The sequence below is a fragment of the Branchiostoma belcheri genome, unplaced genomic scaffold (assembly GCF_001625305.1).
Source record: "Branchiostoma belcheri isolate BF01 breed outbred unplaced genomic scaffold, Haploidv18h27 scaffold164, whole genome shotgun sequence".
Lineage (NCBI taxonomy): Eukaryota > Metazoa > Chordata > Leptocardii > Amphioxiformes > Branchiostomatidae > Branchiostoma > Branchiostoma belcheri.
In genome coordinates this window covers 420,460-444,884 of record NW_017803091.1, presented here as the reverse complement: position 1 = coordinate 444,884, position 24,425 = coordinate 420,460, and the positions used below count along the sequence as shown (strand labels likewise).

At 40.4% G+C, this 24,425-nt stretch overlaps 2 protein-coding genes across 3 annotated transcripts in view; one reads left to right on the top strand and one right to left on the bottom strand.

The window, feature by feature from the left end:
- LOC109466370 (aryl hydrocarbon receptor-like) overlaps window positions 1-5,149 on the top strand; it is a 68,710-nt gene extending 63,561 nt beyond the window's left edge. For both annotated transcript variants that reach the window (XM_019764082.1, XM_019764083.1), the window contains exons 11-12: window positions 907-1,945; window positions 4,433-5,149. In XM_019764082.1, the coding sequence (XP_019619641.1) occupies window positions 907-1,945; window positions 4,433-4,558 (1,165 nt within the window). In that variant the 3' untranslated portion in view covers window positions 4,559-5,149. The remainder of the gene's footprint in view (window positions 1-906; window positions 1,946-4,432) is intronic.
- A 6,399-nt stretch (window positions 5,150-11,548) lies between these two features.
- LOC109466375 (malignant fibrous histiocytoma-amplified sequence 1 homolog) lies at window positions 11,549-23,634 on the bottom strand. Its single transcript, XM_019764088.1, has 7 exons — window positions 23,336-23,634; window positions 20,246-20,350; window positions 18,790-18,897; window positions 18,222-18,323; window positions 17,797-17,895; window positions 16,405-16,488; window positions 11,549-15,457 (listed from the first exon to the last, which is right to left on the bottom strand). The coding sequence occupies exons 1-7, from the start codon at window positions 23,339-23,341 to the stop codon at window positions 12,713-12,715; spliced, it is 3,249 nt and encodes a 1,082-aa protein (XP_019619647.1). The 5' UTR covers window positions 23,342-23,634; the 3' UTR covers window positions 11,549-12,712.
- Window positions 23,635-24,425: the final 791 nt, after the last annotated feature.

The window sequence follows — 24,425 nt, the reverse complement described above, 5'->3', positions numbered from 1 at the left end:
CGGTAGCGACTGTAGGAGCGGACGTAAACTAACCAGGATGGTACCCAGGCTAAGTCTGACAGTGAGGCATTCCCATTACAATATAGTACACACCATTATGAACGATAAACACAAAATGTACCAAAATTTTGTAGAAATTGACAAAGAAAGGAACTACATGTATTCCCAGTCTTGTATATTTTTTTATTATAGCCCCTTTTTAAAAGGGGAATTTTATAGTGTGATGGGACTGCACTTGTGCATCATTGCATTCATTCTTCAGCTGTAAGTAAGGCGATAGATACATGTTGATATTCACATTGTTCATACAGCCAAAAAAAAAGAAATGTCCACATACAACATGCACTTCCACATAGTACATTTGCACCAAATTCTTTAAAAGGATCTTGTATACATGTGTGTTTGAAATGTGATATCAGTAATAAGCACACACCAATGTAGTTTGTTACAGTACATTTTGTAGTTCTTGGGTTTTATCAGGATAATGCTGAACAGAAACATCAACATGAAAACTGATTCTGAGGAGAAACTCTTAAGCGAGTGAATATAACAGAATTTAATTTTCCTTCCAGCCTTGTGATTCCATCTTGAGTTCTTATTTTTATTACATTTTAATTCAGTTGCAACGAGGCAATACAATGGCCAGCCAGGCAGCATGGCTGATATCGGGTGCAGAAAGATACACAAATTAAACATACACAATATAACATACTAATAGGCTAACAAGTACCACAATATCAATATGAACTTTCTAACAGACTTAAGTACAATTCAAAGAAGATCTTGAGTTCTTGCTTGACTCGTACACATACATGTATTACTGCTTGCCCAAGAAACAAAGAAGTAAGTTATTGTGGCCTAACATGGCATCACGTGCTGACCGATGTCTTTTCTATTTTTCCGCAGTGATGACGAGGGTAAGGACTACCACGACAAGCGGCCCGAGCCATTCCGTTTCCCCTTCACGGGGGTGGCCATACTGTATGGCTCCCAGTCCAAAATGCCCGGCATGGAGGATCCTCAGCCGCGGTCCAAACGGGCCAAGTCCAGCAAGGCCGCCCTGCCGCCCAAGTTTGACGTGACGTACCAAGCCGGCGGCAGGAGCCGGAACCCTCCCAACGTCCACCCGCCGCCGCCGCCGATGGATCCCAGATATCCCCCCAACCCCCCCGCGCCAGCAATGGCACATTCCTTTTACGAGCCTCCGAGGAATGGACACAGAAGCGAGAACGGAGTATATCCCCAGGCCGTGTACACTCACACGGACACACCCTACCCCGACACTGTCAGCAGGAGAGACGCCCTTCCGGAGAGATACACCTCCGAGTTTGCCAAATTTGCCAACGAGGAAGGAAACCTCTTTAGCACTGATGGCAACAAGTACTGGAACGACTCTCAGTATAGTCCAGCTGTAGATACACATTCTCGCTCCATGTATCAAGGCGGTGGGTATGAACATGTCCATGGCAATGATTATGACAGTAGGTACCAGGGAGACGTCAGTCTCTCTTACCCTTCTAATCTCCTGACTTCTGCATTGCTCACTGCAGAGAGTGAGGCCCCGCTCCGTTATGACGAAATCATCGACGTTAACTCGCGGGAAACAAAGATCGCTAAGATCGACGCAAACGGCTACGGCGAGCGACCGACAAACAGCGTGCTATTTTCGGGGGAGATGATCCTGCACACGACGACGGACGCCAGGATTCCGCCGTACTCGTCGTCCGTGACGCTGTCGGATCTGTCGGCGCCCAACCACAACAACCACATCAGCCCTGACCCGCTGCACGCTGCAGAGTGGCTGTCGGCAGGGAGGGGCATGAACCATGTGGCCCACGGGCACACGGCCTGCCCTGGGTACACACTAGGGGAACTCCCCTACATGAGCGGGGCCACACAACGCTTATCTCACCTGCCGCCCAATCCACAGATAGACATACCACAGGTAAGGGCACTGGTTTACTGGAAAATTAAATGACATGTATAGGACAGTCTATCGAAGTCTATAATTAAATGTAGAGTCAAGACAGGAAAACAGATTATTTCCTTCCACTTTTTTCCAACATGTCAATCTACACAAAACAGAAACCATTCAAGATATGTACATATTAATAGGATTCAGATTTTAAATCAGTTGTGTTCTAAAACTAGAGTTCCACGATATCATACCTAATTACCTTTGCCAAATCTTAACCTTCACGACTAGTCGACTGACAAACTATTAAGTTTCTCATTACCTTCGCCAAGAATTGACGAAGGTTAATAATATGTTTTGCTGGCCATGTGTCTGTGTGTGTGTGGCAACAGCATAACTCGAGAAAGATTAGATGGATTATCTTGATATTAAGTAGGTGGGTAGGTCTTGATGAGACCTGGAAATGATTAGATTTTGGACCCCCTAGTGGCTTGTTATGGTACTGCAGCTGAACTTCCGGTTTTGATATCTCATGATCTAATGCTGGGGTGACGAAATTTGTATGGTAGGTAGGTCTTTTGGGTGAGTTTGGGCACCCTAGTGGCTTGCTCAGAAACTGCAGGGCTATCTGTTTGTAAATATTCAGAAGAGGATAACTCTTGGAACCGGTGGACGGATCGTCGTGATTTTTGGTATGTAGGTAGCTTAAGTGACGCTTGACATAATTATGCGACAATTATGCAAATCTGGGTGTCATTTGCATAATTAATGGCGAAATTCTATAAATCAGCTGCATTACATTATAGGACTATTCAAGCTTGTGACATATGTAATTGAGAATGAGAGAAACACAGGCAGATATTGATTATGTAAATTAACACTTAATTTGCATAATTAATGAGAAAATGTTATAATTCCATAATGCTAACTGCCTGGAATTTCATACTTGGGGTATTTGAATGTAAAGTGAAGGTGAACATCATTAAACATAACTTCTTCAAATAAGGACCTCATTAGCATAATTTATGAGGAAATGATAGAATGGCTTTCTTTGTTAAGACAAGGCTGTCTTTTGATGGAGAATATGATCAACTGATATAATTCATGCAAATGAGGATCCTATTTGCATAATCAGAAGGAATCATCTTTGTCAGTCATAAAGATCAACATCATTTGGCGAAGGTATGAGATCGTGGGACTCTAGTTCCTTATGAAATGAAATCCTCATTTGCATAAATTATGTCATCTGTTAATCCCAATCTCCATCCAAAGTCAGTGTTATTTATAACAAAGAATGCCATTCTAGCATCATTTCCTCTTAAATTATGCAAATGAGGCCCTTGTTTGAATAAGTTATGCTTAATGATGCCAACCTTCAACTCCAAATGCAGGAAGTATAAATTGCTGGCAGTTCCCACTATGAAATTATTATAGCATTAATCATGCAAATTAGGTTTCGTTTACATAATTAGTTAACGAACGTAATTAAATAATCCGTAGCAACTTCTGTCCAGGAAGATGATCAATGCCTTGTCTTGCTACATGTAGATGTCATGTAAAGCCAGCAAAATATCACACATGTGACGCCAGTATTTGCTAGCAAATGCAGGAATTTCACTCCTGTCAGTCCTGTGTATTATCAAAGGTATTTTCTTTTCCCGTGTCTTCCCTGTGAAAATGTACTGTTCCAAAATCACCACCACACCAATATAAGTTGTTTCTCGGATTTGTCCTGTCCATTTTTTCTGATTTGCAAAAAGAGAAAATTTTTTTGTTCTAAATCAACAGCAAAATGCTCAATGAAAGACATGTTTTGGCCCCAACGGTTGAAGAAAGTCCTTTTCCTCCTAGTTGTTAAAGTTTTTCAATGTAACAATGCAACCTCATTTCATTAAAAGTGTCAAAATCTATTGTATACCAGCTAATATATACCAGCTTGGTATGTTTGGCTTCATGGCTCATTTCATAACATTTCCGGCCTTAATGGGGTGCCTTGGCCTGTTTTTTATATTTTATTTCACCCCGTTACTTCATATTTTTTCTGAAAAATATTTGAGAAACAACAAATTGAATTGGTGTGGCCATACCATGGACTACGGAGGATGGCACTCAGGTTTGAGCCTCAGAGGAAGTGATTGATGAACAGGCGATAATCGATGTGCGTATGGATGTCATCCTTAAAATTGGCTGAGTGTGGCCTTAGTGAACACAGCTGCCATGTTCACTGTGTGACATCAAGGATGGTATTTAATTGAATTACCTTATAGCAGAAATAAAAAAACTGTACAAATTATTCGTAGGATTGGATCAGATGGTCTCTTACATTGGAATGATGTGTTCTTCATTGTGTAGTACAGACTAGCATGGTTGAGTGTTATCAGGTACATGTAGTGTATATACATGTAAATGTTGTATGTTAGTACCATTGGTGACAATGGCACTTCAATTTAAGGACATGTATGTCTGTACAGATTACATATTATGATGTTACAGGTTATATTTCCTCTGTTTCTTCAGCCAGGGATGATAGCAACAGTTAAATCTGAGAGGACAGACTCACCAGAGGAGCTGGGTCAGACCAACCATGTGGCAGGGCCGCTCCTCTCCTTCTCCAAAGTAGCCAACACTCTGCTGGACAGCTGAGGTACAGCAGACACAGCACCACAGGAGTGGGTTTATCAGTTCTAGACAGCACCAGTATATCAGTGTCATTCAATGACAACTTGTCCTTTGTGTGATGTTTATATGAACTAGTCCCTACCTCAGAGGTAGGTTGAACTGGTTTCTTGTCCACCTCTCCATGACAGGTAAGGCATGCAGATGTCTCTTCATTTTTGAGATTTGACAAAGCAAAAAAACAGTGACAATTATTCAGTTACCGGTAATGTACAGCCATGTATATGGGCAAAGTTAGATATACAGTACATGTAGTTTGCAGCCTTGATAGGCTAGTATGTAGTAGTCTTATGGCTTTCTAAATGATGTCTTTATGGTAAAGGTTGTGCCGTGAAGTGCCTGGCATCTTTGTTCCTCGTTGTTGGGCTTTTAGCTTTCTCTTTTATAAAATCCATGTACAGATGATGAATAATCAACGTGTATATGTACAGCACAAGTATCAAATGTTTCTGCCTCATACAGAGTTCTACGTGTATCAGGCTGCCTCTTGCCACTCAGATATAATGCACATGTACAGATGAAGTTCATTCTTATATACAATGCAGTTGTTTTTACCCACATGTAACATCTGTGTCCATAATATCACCAGGGTCCATAATATCGCCACCTTGAGAAATAGTGTGCTTAAAGATATTTTTACTGCAACACACTTTTGGTATGCACTCCTTCATACATCAAATGTACATACTTAGGGTGTGTTGCAGTAAAAATATCTTTAAGCACACTGTTTCTCAAGGTGGCGATATTATGGACCCTGGTGATATTATGGACACAGATGTTACATGTAGGTTACAGAGTTGTAGAGGTCATTAGGTTGACTGGCAGCTTGTAGTTTGATACAAGAGTGGTCAGTACTGTGTAAGCCATTCAAAGATGCTGAATAAAAGACTCTTTTTCACACAACAAAGTGTTTTATTCAGCTGACGTTTTGGTGACCATCTGTCACCTTCCTCAGTGTAATTCTGACTAGTTCACATCGCAAATGTGTTCCCAAACGCACAGTATTTGGGAACCCATCTATAAGCAGCAACACCTGTGCTGCTGTGCAATGTGAACTAGTCAGAATTACCCTGAGGAAGGTAACAGGTCAAAACGACCAAAACGTCAGCTGAATAAAACAGTTTGTTGCGTGAAAAAAGTGACGTACTAACGTGATGAACAGCTGGTATCACAGATTAAAAGAATTTCTTCCCTGCCAGGAAAGTCTTGCATACAAAGTACAAACTACACTAATGTGAATTACAGTACATGTATTAAGCATACGTAGCTTATGTTCTCTGTGCAACAGTACAAGTAGCATGTTAATGTAATCTGGGGAAAGCCATGATGTCTATATAATACAAATACTGGTGTTCTCTCCTACATGTAACAGCGTCAACAGTTTCACAGCAATTCCAGTTGTCCAGGTCTTCAAAATTCTATTGAAATTGTTGCACACAGTTTGTCACTCTGCCATCCCTGTACATGTACATAACCTACATAGCAAAGCCAGGGTTCCAAATGATGGTCCTGCATGTCTGCATGAAACCCATCATGAAGTGAGTCACAGCAGAACGTTTCTAAATTTTCACAAGGACATTATACACACAATGTCCTTGATTTTCAGAATTACATCTTAAAATTTCCATCTGTTTGTAAAGCACCGTTTCCCCTCACCACTGTCGACATCTATTGTTGTCAAGGACCACTCACTTGTCTTTGTGAAAAATCTGCATAATCTCTGAACATGTAATTTGCTTGCAAAAATGTACAAATCCGATGTGAAACCGTAGCAGCAATATTGGAGCCTTTGGCCCTGGGTTGTGACTTTGACAAAGTAGTAACACTTGTAATAATGTAGTACAAGTCAGTGGTACCTTTTGATTGCAACATAAAGTCATCATCAGTGCTCACAGGTGATTCATTTTTGTACAAATACATGTATGAGTTTGATTTGCACAGATTTGATGTGCATGTCATGTCAGATATCCACAGAAAAATAGCACAAAAAAGTCTCAAAATCATTCAAACTTTTACCTGTATCTAATTTTACCCTGGATATGTTTCATGTGCAGCTACATGTTTGAGCGAGTTTTTTTTCTTTCTACCATTAACAAATGTCACCTTGTATCTTTGTCCCTCTGTGGCCAGCCTTATTTAGATCTGACACAATTGCTGATTGTGTAAAAAAAGAATCAGAATACCAAATTTGGTAAATCTATTGTGATTATATATTACTAGAATTGTACTAGAGGATATGTGTGGTCTTGTTTTAGAGCTGAAGCAGCCATAAGTAAGCAGTCCTGACAATCAGATCAGAATTATTGCAGTAACTTTTGTAAAAAAAAAATGTATTTTAGGTACTTGTAATGAAAAAAAATGCATAATTAACTCTGCTGAAGCAAGCAAAAATCTTGAATGTTCTCATTGCCTCAAATTGTTCTGATTGGATAGTGTTTGTAACCAATCACAAGATTGGACTCAGCCTACCAATCAGAAATATGAACAGTAAACTCTTACCTGGACAATCAACCAGTGACAACATGCTAAGCTTCGTGGTAACTTATCTCGAATCAGTACATACAAATTGAATGATGAACTATATATTATCATAATATTAATAATTATGATAAAATCTATGTTCAATTGGTAGTCATCAAATGTCATTTGAATACAAATTGTTTATTACCTGAAATCTAGATGAGATCTTTCAAATAACTCGGAGGCAGAGCTACATATAACTAGAGATAATGTGTATAATGTTCGCTATTGTACATAGTCCAGTGTGGCTCTGGCTGTGCTTATTGTTAATGTGGATCATGGAGGTATCTCCGTGTGTACATTAATTGTTTTCTCCTGCCCATGATGTTGTGGTTCATTTCCAACATGCTTCCTGACTGAGCTCTGCTACAGGCACAGTACACACAGGAATCAGTAAGAAACAAGCCCTGGGATTTTGATGTAATATTGTCTTTTCCCAATGTGACTAATGCCTCTTGCAAAAGATTGAGATTCTCCTGTCTATGTTTGGATTTTTGTTAGGTGTATTTTACTACAGGTACGTCTTGTAAACAGTTACAAATGTACATGTTGGCATTTATAGTACATTGGTCAAACAGTCTAAAAGAATTGTTTTCACATCAATGGTAAAATTTCCCTACAACATTGGAGTCTGTCTTCAAAGTTTGTAGTTGATATTTTATGACCTCCCCCTGATTCCATCTTTCCTGAGAGCATGTAGTTGTGGGTTTACTAGTCTGATCATACAGAACTAGTACTGATATATATCCATATTTTCCTGTTTGTCTTCAAAGGACATTATCTTGAATTATTAAAATAGATTGTTGACTTTCCTCTCAAAAGTAGGAATTCCTCTGAGTCAGAAATCCAGCATGAAACAGGAGAAATCTGAACAAAACACTTTGAAGCACTGTGGATGGGTGTTTGACTCCACTTTTGTATGACAGTATTCCATAGATCAACAACTGTTGTACAGTCTGGAAACATTTTGATTTAAACAGATCCATCCAGTGAAAAAAAACACAGCCTGTACCATGACTAACAGTACTATATTCCATGTTGTATACAATGGTGTATTATTCTGTTCCTTCGATCTGTCTGCTTCAACCTTAAGCTTCTTGCTGCAAAGCTTGGTGAAAAAAAGTTTGTCTACTTCTTTTGATGTATTTTCAGCATGAAATGATGAGAATACAGTGACGTAAGGTGCAATCTTATTTTACTGGCTTTTAATGTTCTGCAAATGCGAAAAGTGTTTTGCCAAAAAAGTGTCAGTTATTTTGTGCTCTTACCTTTTTTGTATACTCAATGTACAGAGGAGGAAAAGTATTGTTAAGGTAGCAGCAACATCAGTGTTTTGTATTTACAGTCAGTAAGGACTAGGAAATATACTATTTATAATGTTTCTGTTTCATGTTGTACATTTTTACCCCATAGAAAGCACAGACAATCAGTGTTTAAAGATTGTAGGTGCAAAACATTATCTTTAGCACCCGCATCATTCATGTAATGTTGAAGGTGTCTTTACTGTCCTGTACTCTTCAATGTGCAAACATGACATGTCTCTCCCAGCTACATGTGTTTGTGTTTCTTTGGTAACTAGTTCAGGAGCAAGGAAGGTCATGAACAGTAATATCAAATTGTTTTCTTTGAGTAAAATACAAGACTTCCTTCCACAACCAGAAGAAACAGGTATTTTAGATTTAGAACATATTTTGTTTAAACTCATGCTTTCTCTGTTGAATACAGTAACTCATTGTCTTTATTAGCCTGAAATATTAGCTAGTCTAATTGGGAAGCACCCATATCCATATATAAGCTGGATTTCTGGCTATATTAAGAGAACATGATTTTTTTTTTACAATAATTATTGCAGTCCATAGTTCTGTCCAAGTATGAGACATTGTTTTGCTGAATCTACCCTAGCACCTGTATTGTTAATCATGTTGAGGGTTCAAAATACTTCTTTTCTCAGGCCAAGGAGGGACAGTTTGGCTGCTGTGTTAAAATTTAAAGAAGGTCACTTTAAAAGAAAAAAAAAAAAGATAACCTGAGCAAGGGGAAACCTGGCATTTAACACAAGTCTCACAGAAAACATGACTTGCGTGGCGAGAGTGGGTGTTTCAAATGCTGATTACTGAAACTGGTGTTTCTTCCTTTACTTTACACGTGCTCAAAGTAGTAATAATACTTTGTTTATTACAAAGGGCTAATTGCAATCACATAAAAATAAAACATGATACGAAATAGAAACATTCAAAGTGGTTATGATATTAGATTGAAGAGGATGAAAAGTTTTCTCTTAAAAATCAAGAGAAAACATCATTCACACTTTCCAATGTGAATTACATGCAGAATTTGAAAAAAAAATCATGAAATATATCTCCATCATGCATATTGGTAAGTCATAATTAAGAAACTACAGCTCTTTATTCCACCACCAACAGGGTAACATCTGGTAACTACTCGGCTACTTTCACCAGGGCCTGGTCTGGTGCAAGTCTGTCCGGTGGATTTGGTGTTCAGCACCAAGGACAGGGTTCATCATCAGTAGGCAGTGCTGTCTGTGAGCTCAAAGCAGCCAATTTTTACCAGAATTTTCCCTCTTTATCAATGTGCAAATTGTCTAATTCTAGGTACTGGTTGATATTGGCAGGTCTCAGTGAACCATCTAATGCAGCAGGGTACAATTTTGTGTTATATTTTTAGATATTAAAAGTAAAAAACACCCAACAAATTTGGTCATTTGGTCCAGTTTATTTATTTTCAGAATGGACTTGTTGAACAATTCTGACATTCTGCAAACTCACAAGCTTGGTTGTATACAAATCAAAAGATTTGTGAAATATATTTTTTACTACTAAGGCCAAACTAATTTAATTGTTGGTTCTCGGATTTTTTTCAGAAAAATATGAAGCGACAGGGCGAAAAAAAATAAAAACAGGTCTAGGCATCCTACAATGTATTATAGCCCCAAATACTACAATTGGAGCCATGAAGTCAACACAAAAGGCTGGGTTAATATTTAAACAACGAATTTTGAACTTTTAATCATCAAACCACTGCATCGATAGATGGAAAAACTGCAACAACTAGGAAGAAAATGACTTTCCTCAACTGTTGGGAGCAAAATATGAGCATTTTTGAGTTGATTCAGAACCAGAATTTTTTTTGCAAATCAGAAGAAAATGAAGAGGCGAATCCAAGAACCAACAAATGAAATTGGTGTGGCCTTAGTATGTTTTGCTAGTTTCCACCAGACTCCTTTTGCAGGCTGGATAAATAGTAGAAATGGGCCTAATAAGGGGACAATTGGCCAGAGAAGGTGGCCGGCCAGAGAACCGCCAGTTTGCCTGCACGGAACTTCTCTGGCCGGCCACCTTCTCTGGCCAATTATATCCCCTTTTTAGGCCTATTTCTACTATTAATATATTCAGCCTGCAAAAAGGAGTATAATCAACTGTTCTGGCTTAATATCATTGTGAAGATGTGTGACCGTAAAAAAATAACCGTACATTCTGTACCTTGTACATGTACATCAAATATGACACAGGTCTAAGACAGAAGGGAGAGTTATTCCTTTAATTTTAGATTACCTGGAGAAAGCAATTATGGGATTCATGTTTATTGAACAGATTGATGAAAATTCATATCATCAAAATCTAGATCGGGAAAATCTACGGTATACACAAATAATTTTAAAAGATTGTTTCGGTCAATCATAATTTGTAAGAAATACTGTGTGCATTATTGAGCTTCGTAAAAATTTAAGACTTCTTTTTTGTCTTTAACAACATGATCAATGCCTGAATAACAAAATATAGGCAACATCTGTTCAGCAACTCTGAAGTACATACACAAATACAATACTGGCAAGTGAATACTGGCATGCCAAATAACAAGATACAAATTTTAATCTACATGATTATTAATAACTACTTACATAACAGGTAGCTGTTGTGTAATGTTACCGTCTTTCATTGCTGACCTGACCAAAACATAACTTTTCTAATCAAACCATAATGTGCAGCAACATGTGCACACAAATGCACATGTACAAACTCTTGTTCTGCCCATCCCATATATATGAGTTGCACTATAATATAGTGTCCGTCCTGTTATGTGTATAATTTGGGGACATTTGTCGTGCAAAGCATCACACTTCAGCGAAACGCAATGAATGCATATTAAGTAACTACACCACTGCGGGGCAAAAAAATTCAAGGATCTGTGGCCTGCCTAAGACATCAACTTATTTGAAAATATAGTGTAAAATATGCCAGAAGTACAAGGGTTAAGCATGTACATCAATCATAATTCAGAACATGATTATTAAGTACAGATACATTAAGGTTGTTGTTGTGTGTCGGGGGGGGGGGTGTCTGGCAACAATACTTGCAGCAGTTTAACAGATTAGAACATTAACACATATTTGTGATCACCAACTGCTGCCAAATAAACGTGATAATGCATACTTGTAATATAAAAAATGACCAAAAAAAACTGATGTAAAGGTAACATATCAAATTACACCCCTAACAGTTTTCTGAATGAACAGATCTGGAGCTGGTTCATGTTAATTCAGAGAAATCAGACCCTGCTATTAACCCCATAATAGCTTAGTAGTAGAAGTAGAAGTTTCCCAGACAGTTGTTACCTGTTTCCTGTTGATACTTGATTGTGAAAACAATTAGCCTTCGGGCATGATTTTGCGAATAAAGTTTCAATTATGGCTAATATCAACTGTCATTCAAGCTCATGCTCACCATGTGTTGTTATTTGGTGTTTCCAATAGATAGAAACTGTTCTATCATCATGAGATTATTTCTGTTGCAATAAAATTATTGCAACACCCAAACTGAGTAATCAGTCACTTTTATAAATAATTCTCTAGAGTTTGTGCGGCTATACCCACTAGTTACATACAAAATGTATCTGAAAATCCATCATAGTTAATTACAATTATAATCTTAATTATTATTTATTTCAAAATACTAGAGTATCAAAGTACAATATTAATTTTAAAAGATAATATAAGCCTGGATATTGAGTAAGTGAGGAACCTGACTATATATAACGTTACCAATTTTTTTGTTTCTCGGATTTTCATCAAATACAAATTTGATCAATGGGCAGGCAAAATGTTAAAATGCTACCATAGGAGCCACAAAGTCATCATACCAATATGGTTAATATCATGAATCTTGAACTTTTGGTGAACAGATGAATGGGAAAAACTGTTACAACTGGGAAGACAAGGTCTGTTGTTTTGTCCCACTGATGGTGCAGATACCTTCAGCACTAGGGGTTGATTCATATCCTCAGTATGACTGTATGAGATGTTTGTCTTCTTTTTCTTTCCAATCAGAAGGGAGTTAAGAGGCAGAATCAGAAAACCAGAAAAATAAATGAGCTAAAGACCTTAGGAATCAAACTAGTTGGTATTATGACTACTGTTATGTTCACTTAATGCTGGAGAATGCATGACACTTGGTCATTAGTCAAATGTGTGAGTGCTGTCTCACATTGAGCCACATAAAGGTTCCAACTGTCAGCAGGAACTTTTTGTTCAGAATGACACAGTCAGAGTTACTCCAATCATTAGTGAGTCCAAGCTACAAGTAATCATTCTCTGCCTGCATTTGATACTCTGATTTCATTCCCTGTTCCTATCTGGACATTGGAGGCATCCTTGATGTTATAGATGTATGTAGTCTGCCCTGCCTTGTTGCTTTGTGCTGACTGGCCGTCTGTTACAGCTGGAGGGTACACAAGGCGGATGTCTACTGTCTCAGACGCACTACACCGTCTGCACCTCAGACTCTGGATCCCTAGGGGGCGCCGTTGTCTCAACAAGTCGCCTGGAAAGTAGTGGGGCTGCTCTTTTGTCGCATCTTCTTTCTTCAAGCAGTGGCAGCAGCCGATCCAGAAAGTGTAAGGAAGACCAGGCCACTCTTTCAGAAGGCTTCGAAGTACTCCGTACACCTTCAGGAGGCCCTCCCACGCCTTGTCTACGTGGCCTGTCTCAAACCGAGTCGCCATCGTGATGCTGGGGTTGTTCTCTTTGTTGACTTCACGTGTCACGTGGAGCGGGTAGTCACCGAAGGAGGCAAGTATGCCATCTGCCCAGTCCTGCCGGTTGCCTATGTGTGGGTCTATCTGTGCGCAGAACCTTTCGTACAGACCCCACGGAGTGAAGCCTCTCATCACACACAGAATGGTCAGCTGGTCCTGCTGCTGCGGACACACTGGACACCACAGCTGCTGGACATCAGCAGGCATGTGTGTGGTGAGAAACCAGGTGAACTGATACATGCTGCAGCTCTCCACTCTGTAAGCCCTGGCAATGGAGCCTGGTCCACTCATCGGGACTGGGTAACAGATACCAAATCTCTCCAACAGCCTGACCACGATGTCCATGTTGTCTGGTGGCTGCTTCATCCCCTTCAGTAGATGGTGCAGGGTGTCTACAGACATGAGGCCAGACCTCAGCAGGTCCTCCTGAAGCTGCCTCTGCTGGATGTGGTCCAGCGTCACACTGCCGATGTTTCTCATCAGCGTGTCCGTGTCGTGGTGATACAGCTGCTTCAAGATGTCCGTCAGCCCGGCCGGGTTCTGGAACACCACAGTCTTCAGGTCTGGGATGTCGTGAAAGTGCAGCACGACTCCTCTCCTGTGCAGGTAGGCGATGGCTGGATGGAGTCGGTCAGCGCTCAGTCCCACTTCCTGTCCTAACGTCTCCACCTCGGCCCAGGTCAGCCACAGCGTAGGTTCCCTCCTCTCAGCCAACAGGCGCTGCTCCAGACGCACCCAGGTTTCCGGGAGAACCCGGCGCAGGGCTGGGAAAACATCCTTGTTAAGAGCCAATGATACCAGCTCTTTCCTGAGGTCTTCAATTCCCTTGAGGGGATCGGCTGAGCTGACCGGGGCCACGCACCACGGCAACTTTGGCCGGCTTTCTAACATGGCCCTGAGCTTGTGATACCGTTTTAGCATTCTCTCTCTGCTGACACCATGTAACGGGTGGTCAATGTCAATGATGCTGGAATCACTGATGACGTCTTTGATGATCTTCATTTGATCCTGGATGATTTGAACTTGCTTCTCCTCATCACTTCTCAGCTGGTCACAAATGTCTTCACATTTGAGCCTCACATCTTTTGGTGTGCAGCGGTCAACATGAGTGCCGACCATGCGGATGACTGCACCTGGAGTGTGGGCATTCAGAGCCTTGGCCCACTTCCCAACTGTCTCCTCAAACTCAGCTGGCGTGTACTGCTCCAAATCCACTGTTATAACATTCATGGCTAACGGAGACAGGAAGAATTGGTGCACAAAGTCGTACACCTTATGGCCCCCAAAGTCATACACCTCAAACTGGAGACCTTGATCAGCCTGCCACAGCGTCACATCCATGCAGTGTGTCCTGTCCTTCTCTCTGGTTAACCTGGACTTATTCTCCATCAGGGCGTGGCAGAGACTTGTCTTTCCCGCCAGCGGACTGCCCAGCAGCACCATCTTCATCCTGGGCTGCACGACAGCCTTACATCTCTCCAGCTCCTCCTGGTACTTCAGTATGGCTTGAATGCCCTGTTCACAAACCTCGTACGGCGGCTGCACTAGGGGGTTACTGGTGGTGCTGAGGTACTTGAGTGATGAAGCTAGCCGACCAAACGTGTTCGGTAGTTCCTGGATGCAGTTGTCCATTAAAGACAGCCAGCGCAGTCTGGATAGGTTACACAACCTCTTCGGTACAGTACTTATCTTGTTTTCCCCTGCATCAATCCTTTCCAGAACCTCCAGTCTGTCAATGTCTTCTGGAAGATGTCTTAATTTGTTCATGGCTACATCAAGAACCTGCAGGCTAGTCCCAACATCTAAGACAACAGCTGGGACTTCTTCCAACTGGTTCTGACTGAGGTAAAGATTCTTTAAGTTTTGCAACTGAGAAAAACCTGTGGGCAGCTCATGAAGACAATTTCTGTGTGCATCAAAGGACTGGAGATGTGTCAGACTGCCAATACTGCTAGGCAATGAATGTAACTTATTCCCAAACACAAGTAAGGTTTCCATCTTACTAAATCTGCCGATCTGCTCAGGGAGATTATCAATATTGTTATCTGCTAAAGACAACTCTTCTAACTCTAACAAAGCGAACAGTTCTGTAGGAAATGCTGACAGACAGTTGTTATCCAGGTAAAGTTTGGTCAGGCAGCCAAGCCTTGTGAAGCTTGAGGGCAGCACCTTGAGCCTGTTTCTGCTCAGAAACAAGTGTTCAGTCTCTTCTTTCTCCAAGACATCCTCTGGAATGCGGGAGAGTCTGCGATCTGTCAGTCTGACTGTCTTGTCACTATCAGCTGCAGTAGCATCCTATGGACATACAGATTTACATTATGATTCAAATTACATCTGAAAATGGAAGAGCAAAAATGGTGGGGATAATAGGAATGATGGTTCCAACAGCATTGCTGAAGATCCAGGTTATTTGTTTGGCTCAAATTGAGCAAAATTTTAGATGTTAAAGTGGAAAATTGACAAAGTATCCACTCACATGCACACATGACCATATTTTAATTTTAAGAGATCTTAAAAGATCACCCCCAGATTTCCTAATAGCTGTCACCTTTTTTTAGTGCATGATTTTGAAAGCATGAATTTCAACACGGATGACTGCCAGAAATCAAAGTCACTTGTTGGCCAACCAAATGGAAAACAAAGTTGCTTACATTATGAATTAACAATATCCAGAAACATATTGCAAAAGATCAACCAAAGATTTCTTAAGGGCCCTCGCTTTCAAATTTGTCCAATGTTTTTTTGAGAACTGAGTCATGATTTACCTGACCGTAATCAATCTAGAGGAGAGGGAACTTGGGGGGTGGTAAAAGAATATTGATGCTGTGACACAGCATCAATATGTACTATAACCTGCCTAGTCCAAAATCAATGTCAAGTTGCCAATATAATTAAGTTTTGGGATTCAGAAAAGTACATGTAGAACCAGAACAATTGGTTCAGTCTGCTTTGCTGGACAGTGTCTTTTGGAAACGTAGTGTGAAGACTGGCCAACTGCTGCCAAGAATCTCAGGGAAACCCACATCGCAACGCAAAAGACTCATACTACATGTAGTAGATTTATTTAAGTTAATAATGACACTAAGAGATATCATTGCAGGTACAATGTAGAGATTATAAATGCAGTCTACCATACTGCTCAAGTGTCCTTCTACTTTAAATTTCCAACCAACAGGACATAATGGATATTGTATTCACTAAACAAGTGAGGTAACAAACAAACAAACAGTTGAGAGCATCACCTGTTTACTGCTGTATTCTTCCAACAGCTTGACAGCATCCAGATGTTCTCTCTCTTTGGCATGGTCAGCAGCTGTCATACCCACCTGGTCAACAAACAACATGGTCAGCAGCTGTCATACCCACCTGGTCAACAAACAACATGATCAGCAGCTGTCATACCCACCTAGTCAACAAACAACATGGTCAGCAGCTGTCATACCCACCTGGTCAACAAACAACATGGTCAGCAGCTGTCATGCCCACCTGGTCAACAAACAACATGGTCAGCAGCTGTCATACCCACCTGGTCAACAAACAACATGGTCAGCAGCTGTCATACCCACCTGGTCAAAGTCTAATTTGAACAGATTGACAAACTCTCTGAATCACTATTGTGCAATAATTACTGAGGTACTACTTTCTACTTGTGTGTGTTTGTCTGGTTCTGTAGGTATGTGAATGCAGTACATTGGCAGGAAAGGGGATTTGGTTACTGCAGATTGACCTTAAGGTCAAGTTTGAAGGAAGTGATGACAGTAAAAGGAAGTTCAGCCCATAAGCCAGCAGGAAGTGGCTGGGTCCTTTGACCAGGCAAGGTACCGTGGGAAATACACAGAGACATTCACAATAAGGCCACACCAAGTAAATTTTATGGATGACGTCCTTTGGAGACCCTAAATCTAATGCGAGAGGGCGAAAAAAAAACAAGAAGGGTCCTAAAAACAAGATGCCTAGATTAGAAATATACTAGACGACAAATGTTAGGACACAAATTGAATGAGGTGACACAGTGTAAGAAGCAAGAAGTCTTTTATTCATCATCAAAGCAGCACTAAATCAGGTGGAATAGCAGTTGTCGTCCTGTCCTGTTTTTTTCATCACATTTTTGCAGGTCTGCTACCCATTCCGCGTTACGGGTTTCACGCCAATGTAACGATTTGCGGCACTGTCGTGACTCTTTGGTCTTTTTGGACTCTTGTTTTTTTTCTAGGAACAGGCCAAAATCAATGCGCGCGCGGACGTCATCCATAAAATTTACTTGGTGTGGCCTAATGAATAAAACAAGAAATTATTATATATAATAAAAGTCTCTGATATCTTGTTTTTTGGACTTAATACAATATTTTCTGGTGTATACATGTAGATTTTACTTAATTTTGTATCTCAGGACTTAGTCAGATATTTCATACTGCAGACTCTACCTGTTAAGATTCCCCAATATAGAAAGAATTCTACACACTTAGTCTATTCCTGTAACGTGTAGTCTACACATAGCTGTTTGGTAAGACCTGCTTTCACTTCCTAAAAGCTAACTGATTTAGTCTGATTGTTCTATCATTGTTCTCTTAAGGAGGATGGCAGCGATGATAGTCCATGACTGGAGAACAGTATACATGTACATGTTATATTACCTTGTCAACTACATCCAGATTCACTCCAGTCTTCAGGAGGATTTTCAGAATCTCCAGATGACCAGCCTTAGCAGCCAGGTGCACGGGTGTGTAACCTTCCTGAAAGGGAAGGAACATACCCGGGAGTGAAAATTTAACTGTTCTCTTTGAAGAGGTTCATCAGTCACGTATAGGATAACAGTTAGTAGAACATTCATCAATCTGTGATCAAGGCGTACAGTGCACGTAAAAAATTTGGAGATATGTGTTTGCTACCTTTCAAAACAGTCACTTATCAATGAATGTTCTATTAACTGTTCTCCAAAAGAATTTGATTCACTCAGGAATTTTCAACCAAATCCTTCTGTTTGTGACATGTAGATAGAAATATTGCAAAATGATATGTCAATGTTTTACATCTATATACAGTAATTAAATCAACCCACCAAGTTTTTCTTGTCTTTGTCTGCAGCATATTTAGACAGCAGAGCCTGAACCACATCAAACTTGTTGTACCACACAGCACGGTGCAGGGGACTGCAGCCAACCTACCAACAATATCATGTGTACAAGAATCAGCAACTTATTTTAAAACGCAATTGTGTGTGTGTGTGTGTATGTGTGTGTGTATGTGTGTGTGTGTGTGTGTGTGTGTGTGTGTGTGTGTGTGTGTGTGTGTGTGTGTGTGTGTGTGTGTGTGTGTGTGTGTGTGTGTGTGTGTGTGTGTGTGTGTGTGTGTGTGTGTTTGTTTGGGGATGCATGTGTATGACTGCATTTTTGTGTTAAGCCCATATTCTGTGCAAGCTTTTCAAAACGCAGCTGTAAAGAAATGTTCAAACCATGAAATCTAATGTGATTGTCACTCTTCAAATGGTCAAAAAGGAATAACCAGCTTTGTTGTGCCTTATAATACAATGATCATCAAAAGGACTGCCTCTTTTGAAGTTTTGTCTAAAAATCATGATCATTTCTCACTACACAAATAAGAACAACCACCAATGGTTTCTTCCATACCTCATCTTGACTGTCAACTTCTGCACCAGCATTGATCAGCAGGTCAATGACCTGTAGGTCACCGACTGCAGCAGCACAGTGTAGTGGTGTGAACTCATGGGCCCGTTTCTAACATTGGATAACAAGACACACATTTTATAAGGAGACACATATTCATTATCAACTTAAAGCCTTAGAAAAGACTGTAAAACATTATTTCCTTAAAGTTCACTACATACAAAATACTGGATTACTACTTTATTATAACACTACAGTAGTAGTGTGTCCAATGCTATTTACAATTTTCTGCTATCATAATAATGTTGCCTTTACTGTTCTTTAATTTAACGTTAGTCATTTATATATCCATTTACTCTATGTGTTACTGCATTTTCATAAATACATTGTATGGTAACAAGGAGTAAAGGAATGTTACAATATTGTACACAGTAACAGTATTTCAGGCTGTCTAGAACACTTAGTATTAATATTATTTATTATATTATATCAATAGATTTACCAGAGTATCAATTAAATCATTTTTATCAAATATCCACTCCAGACAATTCAAGACAATCGTTTCACTTCCCCTCAAGGTCTAGATAGCAATATTGGTTCAGAAGTTTTCTTTTACACTATTGTTGCCAATCTGACTCTCAGAAAGAGGCTCCACGTACATGTACTAGTAGTGCTTCTCTTACAGTAAATCACTCTATATTTACGGCAGCACAAGGTTGTCGTTTGAGAAAAAGGACATGTTTGGGGAACTACATGTATATGTTCTCGGTGCAGGTGCAGAAAAAAAAGAAAGTTGGCAAATTATTTGTTTGGAGCGTGGACTTTTCTTGACCAGTGTCGGTCATGGGACTAGGTAGGTAGGTAGGTAGACTTTTCTTGAGTTGATGTTTTATAAAAAGTTGCACTTCAGAGACTAGAAATGCACAATATCGTATCAACATTCCAAAATGATATAAACCTTTATGACCGAGGCCTTATAATTCATTCCTTATCAATTTTACAAAACTCTATCCGAAGTTAGCATGAGTTTCCCGCATGTCTTTCTTGGCAGAATTGTATCCCATCAGCCTTAGGGTGTCATGCGACTCACAAAATCATATTAGAAACTGTGGTCCGAGATCTTTTATCACTATGGAATTGTATGGTATTTCCTTGGAATTGATTATGCAAATTAGGTCTTCATCTAAATGATGTATATATGTCCTCTGAAATGTTACCTTCTGATGTAACTAAAAATACTGACTTATATCAAGGACATGTATAATGTCCTTGCTTATATAATACTTGATTTTTGTCTGTCAGGGTTGACGGATTGGTTGGAAAATATTTCCGCCAAACACTGCAAAGTTACCGAATCGACAGAAAAACTGGTGCTGGTTCTGGCTAGAGCCCTGCTACCATGTGGCACACCTCCAGCAAATTCTGGGAACAAAGCTGCAGCTCCCCCTAGCAGACTCACCAGGTCAGGCAGTTTACACTCACACCTGCCGTCCACATCCTCTCCTGCCTGCACCAGCTGGGCCACTCTGTGCTGGTCTCCCTTAATAACTGCATCATGGAGGGGCTGAAATGGAGAACATGCAGTTGTACACTAGAAGTAGAAAGGAAACATTTGCAAGTGAATACTCTAGTGCTGTGTACCGGTTTGCTGGACCTAAAAATGTTTAGGTTCACACTCACTCACACTCACTATCCAGCCAGGATTAAAAAAAAAAAAAAACCAAAAGTCAAGAACCGATTCTGGACTTATTACAAAAAAAAAAAAACCTCCACCTGTAACAAAAATCACAATGATCCATCAACTGGTTTGTAGTCTTTCAAATACTTTTCAACAAATGCTTCTGCAGTTACAGAACAAGCTGTTAGGGGGCCCAAACTCATGTCACTTCTTCCCTAGCCCAAGAGCTACCTACAATCCAAATTCGCTACCCTACATCTGCTCATCAAATCCTACTGTAGTTCCAATCCAGAAATGCTTCAAACTCTTCCCTACATGTAATTCCAATCCAGGATCTCTTCTAACCCTCCCTATAGTGTTCCAATTCGGGATTTAGTTAAACCCTCCCTACTTCAAATCCAGAATTTTTTCCAACCCTCCCTACTTCCAATCCAGTTCTAATCCAGAACTGCTTCAAACCCTCCCCACTTCCAATCCAGTTCTAATCCAGAACTGCTTCAAACCCTCCCTACTTCCAATCCAGCTCTAATCCAGAACTGCTTCAAACCCTCTACTTCTAATCCAGAACTGCTTCAAACCCTCCCTACTTCTAATCCAGTTCTAATCCAGAATTGCTTCAAACCCTCCCTACTTCTAATCCAGTTCTAATCCAGAACTGCTTCAAACCCTCCCTACTTCCAATCCAGCTCTAATCCAGAACTGCTTCAAACCCTCCCTACTTCCAATCCAGTTCTAATCCAGAACTGCTTCAAACCCTCCCTACTTCCAATCCAGCTCTAATCCAGAACTGCTTCAAACCCTCCCTACTTCCAATCCAGTTCTAATCCAGAACTGCTTCAAACCCTCCCTAGTTCCAATCCAGGATTTCTGCCAACCCTACCCTACCCTCGTTCCAATCCGGGATTTCTTTGAAAGTGTACTCTTTGAACAACCATTTTGATTTTAATTTAACTCCATGGAACAACCCAATGTCCGTCAGCAGGGGTGCCAATCAATTTGCACGAATTTTACGGAACTTACTAGTATACGAATTTTGCCGATTTTATACGAATACCACGGTATTCATACAAATACAAATTTTACGGAATGCTTACAATTTAATACAAATTTTACGGAATTCATACAAATTTTACAAAATACATACAATCCATTACTCGGAAACATATGAATCTTGTAAAATTTGTACGGAGCCTGTAAAATCCGTATCAATTTTTTTGGCACAGTGCTGTGAGTGCCATGCATAAATTGCCAACTTCAATTGCAAGTCTACGAAAGCCACGCCTTCCGCACTGGTGTTCCAGTGCTGATTCAATGGACATAACGGCGTCAGCACTGGACGTCCAGTGCCGACGAGAGCCGAGCACTGGTGTTCCAGTGCTGAACGGCCCTTTCCCAGTGCTGAAGCGCCCTCACCACTGGTGTTCCAGTGCTGAACGTTATCTCAGCACTCGGTTTCCAGTGTTGAAATCCTTTCAGCACTGGTGTTCCAGTGCCAGAATCCTGTCAGCACTCGGTTACCAGTGCTCAACGCGCGGCAGAATGGCGGCAGCGGGGTTCTCAGCACTGGTTACCCAGTGCTGAAAACGCAGTCAGCACTGGGATCGAGTGCTCATATACAAAGCCACGCCTTCTGCACTGGATTTTACCAGTGCTCGGGGACAGTTCAGCACTGGAACACCAGTGCTTTAAAATCTTGAGCTCTGGAACACGAGTACTGACGTCCTTTCAGCACTGGAACGCTCTTCAAACCAGTGCTGAGAGGGATAATATGATTACGAAATAAGCCGGAATCTGCCACTTTAACTTGAATTATAGAATACAAGGTGTCTGTGGCTACTTTATAACATAATAAAAAAACTGCATCTTGTGATTATTTTCCTTAATTCTAGAAAATAAAAGATACGGGTATAAGTGACAACGAACTAGTATAACAACTTTATTTCTGAACTTTGTTGTATGATTGTGATAGATATAGCCCGTTTGGGAGTGGTTGGGTGGCCCTGAAAAGGGCCGGGGTGCTTGAAAACTAGTTCGCCTCCCCGTTGTTGTTGTCGCTGAACAGTCTATTGCGTGTCAATTCTACAACGAAATACTAGTACATATTTTGCTCATGCACAAATGATACATATATAACTTGAGTGTCTATTCTACAACGAAAACTTTATTTTGTCCATGCGCAAATGATACATACTAACATAGAACTCGGGCACCAGTGCGGAAAGTGGCTTCAGCACTGGACTTCCAATGCTGAATGGTCGTCAGCACTCGTTTTCCAGTGCTCAATGTCGCCTGAGCACTCGGGTTCCAGTGCTGACGCCAGCTTTTCCAGTGCTGAGAGCGCCTCAGCACTGGAAGTCCAGTGCTGACGTGAAGCCACTTTCTGCACTGGAACCAAGTGCTGAAAAGGAGAGCGTGGTTTTCGTAGTTTTGCACTTCAATTTGTATTTGGGGAAAACGATGAAGATTATGACAGGTGGCCTGGCGGTCTGATATTGAAATCTGGACTATTCGTATACAGCTGAAGATATTTGGGCGCCCGGAATTCAACCTGAAGTTTTTTTTTTTTAATTGTTGCATGGAAGTACACTAACTTTAGTAGGGGTAAAAGGACTCGGAGGCGCCTGGAAAGAGTAGAATATGGCCAAAATGTGCTCTCTAGCGGACCAACTCCCTCGACATGTTATCTTTCTAACGTTATTTTGGCCAATTTCTACTCCTTCCTGTCGGCTCCCGAAGCCTGGTAACACGTAACGTTACTAGTAGAGGCTACATGTATTAAACGTTACATTTTTCTACATCCATTATCATACAGTAAAGTTCGCTCCAACCGCCTGTGGGCGTCCCAGACATTTTCAAGTACTCAATACTGACCTTCATATCTGTAAGTCTTGACGTCGATCCTCGTAATGTACATGGGAGTCCTCTTTTGACAAAAATTCTTTCCTCCTCAGAAGAAAACTGAAAGTCTTGGGAAAGTCCGGTCTTCCATCATCCAACAAAGGTCAGAGTTAACCAGGTCAGAGTTCACGATGGAACATTCCACTTGTTACATGCAACAACCTTCTTGTTTGTTTATAAACACCGACCTGGCAGTAAGTTGTGTATGCCAAAAAATAAATAAATACCCCTTTGTACAAGCAAGAAGGTTGGACTATAACCTTCTGTCTACAAGCTTGCTACAAGTTTATGAAGGTTGTTGTAACAAGTGGAATGTTCCACTTCCCGTGTAGGGGCAATTAGGATATTCCAAAAAAAGATGAGGGGGGGGGGTATGATACTTACAATACTCATGGTGTATTAAGTGTGAGAACTTCTGTGATTGGTCAGAATGTTTAATTCTGCTAATTTCAATCATATAAATTTAAAGAGACTTTGGGGAAACCTAACAGTTATCCATCTGACCTCTTGCCAAAAATCTACCACTGAAACAAAGTCATCACATTCATATCAAACTTTTTCAAAATGCCTGGGGTCTGGGGTTCAACACCTATTATCAATAGTTCTTTCTCCCCGATGGCATCATCCAACCTTGTAGTGTACCTGTAATTCCCCACAACACACAATAACTTGTGCCAAAAATTACTTGTGGGTAACTTAGAAAGTGTGCTAATATAGTTGTATGATAGTAGACTATCTCAACTATCTGATGATCTTTGATCCACAAGAACACAACAGAACCAACACCACAAAACTGACCAGGCATATTTTTTTCTTTCCAAGTCATAGCAAGTATACATTTTCTCCATGCATTCTTCTTGGTTTTCCTGTATGGTAGCTTATCATCATATTTCACTGTACAGCAAACATGAAGGCAGTTTTACAATGTTATTAATGTTACACAGATGTATGCTCCAAGGACTAGAACATTCTGAATGCAAGTTTTGATTGAAGCAAGGTTTGAATATTGAATTGGACAACCTATCACAAATACGGTTTTTGGAGACACTTAAAGGCATAATTG

Bases quoted from the DNA above. Each gene is read 5' to 3' on its own strand.
- LOC109466375 (XM_019764088.1), bottom strand. The intron at 18,324-18,789 runs GTATGGAAGAAA...TATTGTTGGTAG, and splicing joins AAGTTGACAGTCAAGATGAG to GTTGGCTGCAGTCCCCTGCA. The intron at 16,489-17,796 runs GTAATATAACAT...TTTGTTGACCAG, and splicing joins ATCTGGATGTAGTTGACAAG to GTGGGTATGACAGCTGCTGA.